The sequence below is a fragment of the Triticum aestivum genome, chromosome 5A (assembly GCF_018294505.1).
Source record: "Triticum aestivum cultivar Chinese Spring chromosome 5A, IWGSC CS RefSeq v2.1, whole genome shotgun sequence".
In the NCBI taxonomy this organism is placed as follows: Eukaryota; Viridiplantae; Streptophyta; class Magnoliopsida; order Poales; family Poaceae; genus Triticum; species Triticum aestivum.
The window spans coordinates 324,925,010-324,926,823 of record NC_057806.1 but is presented as its reverse complement, the minus strand read 5'-3'; the positions used below and the strand labels follow the sequence as shown (position 1 = coordinate 324,926,823).

General features: G+C 45.9%; 1 protein-coding gene across 1 annotated transcript; it reads left to right on the top strand.

Moving 5' to 3' along the window:
* The first annotated feature begins 228 nt into the window (after nt 1-228).
* Nucleotides 229-1,491, top strand: LOC100037539 (probable non-specific lipid-transfer protein 3). Its single transcript, XM_044524660.1, has 2 exons — nt 229-713; nt 1,154-1,491. The coding sequence occupies exons 1-2, from the start codon at nt 355-357 to the stop codon at nt 1,161-1,163; spliced, it is 369 nt and encodes a 122-aa protein (XP_044380595.1). The 5' UTR covers nt 229-354; the 3' UTR covers nt 1,164-1,491.
* The last annotated feature ends 323 nt before the right edge of the window (nt 1,492-1,814 follow it).

Below are 1,814 nucleotides of genomic sequence, written 5' to 3'. Positions count from 1 at the left end.
CACCGGTAACTTTTCTTCCCGCAAAAAACATTTATAAAAAACTGTTATAAAAAACAAAGTAAAAGCAAAGAGACACATGCCAATTGCAAAGAGATCGAGCGTACTTTCTAGCGAGTACATGCACTTGCAGGGTGGATCCACCTTCTCAATTAACTCCACCAGCCAACGACCTGGCAGCGACGGGCATCAATTGCTCAATCAATCCTGCTTCATGTTCACCGTTCCCCTATTTATACCCTCCACGCCACACCCTTTCCTCCACACCATCACACTCCACCAGCTTAACCACACTCATCTGATCACCCATAGCTAGCTAGCTAGCAGCTTAAGGAACTAGCTTGCAGCTACCGATCGATGGCTCGTCTCAACAGCAAGGCTGTGGTGGCCGCCGTGGTCCTGGCGGCGGTGGTGCTGATGATGGCCGGCAGGGAGGCCTCGGCGGCGCTGTCGTGCGGGCAGGTGGACTCCAAGCTCGCGCCGTGCGTGGCGTACGTGACGGGGAGGGCGTCCTCGATCAGCAAGGAGTGCTGCTCCGGCGTGCAGGGGCTGAACGGCATGGCCCGCAGCAGCTCGGACCGCAAGATAGCGTGCAGGTGCCTCAAGAGCCTCGCCACCAGCATCAAGTCCATCAACATGGGCAAGGTCTCCGGCGTGCCCGGCAAGTGCGGCGTCAGTGTGCCCTTCCCCATCAGCATGTCCACCAACTGCGACACGTATGTTCTAACCTTTCGGTCTCCTGATCCAAATGCATGCATTTTTCATCTTCTCGCGCAGCCGTCTAGTCCAGATCTTGTGCATATTTCCATGTGGTGCTACTCCATAACCGTCTGTTTTCACGTTATAAAAAGCAAACGGTTTTTTACACCAGGCCAAACAGTTGTTTTAATCCAGCATCCGAGCTAGTACAGAAGAGAAAAGGTTCTGACAATACAAACAATATGACCCCCAAAAAAAGAGGACAAATACTAAAACAAGTCATGAGCAAACACGTACCTGCATAGTTTTTCTTAAGAGCTATAGGAAGTGAATATATAGTAACAAAACAGTGATATTAAGTTCATATTTTAAGAAACACGGTCGATTGTGTTTTTTTAGCATGTTACATCTGCCGTGATTTTCTCTGACATAATATATATGTCTTATTCTTATGCAGTGTCAACTAGTTCAATATATAACCCTTCCTACGTGCATGCATGGACGCGCTTGTGTGGAGCTTAATGTCTATGTTGATGGAGTGCTCATACGATACTGATGAGCTACTAAAAAAATAAAATAAAGTTGCCTGCATGTGTTATTTCAGTAGTGTGTCTATGTCTGTACCTTGCACACACACTGTGTGTGCATATATATTTATGCGACATGTATGCACACGTCCGTATGCGTGAGTGAACTGTCAGTTCCTTGCTGTACTCCAGTCTAGCCGAGATGTGTACGTGTGATGTGCCTGACCTACTTGTTCAGGCAATTAATGAATAGTAATTATTTTCCTAATTATTGATGTGTATGTGTGTACCTAGCTATGGCACTATTCAGCAGTATGATGGAGCATTGGACACTATACGGATGTTTTGAGCCAGAAGATGCATGCGTGCAATACGCGCCGTGGCCACTTTTATGTTCCAAATGAACGAGATCTCCACTAGTTTGGACTTTCTGTGGCATGATTTTGTACTCCACAACACAATATAGTCCTCCAAATTAACTACGGGACGTTTTCCTTCTGATAGAGAAAAACTCAAACAGAAAAACACACAAGAACTTGTTAAACAGAAACACACGCAAGAAACAAAAGAATGAAAACACATGACAAAATT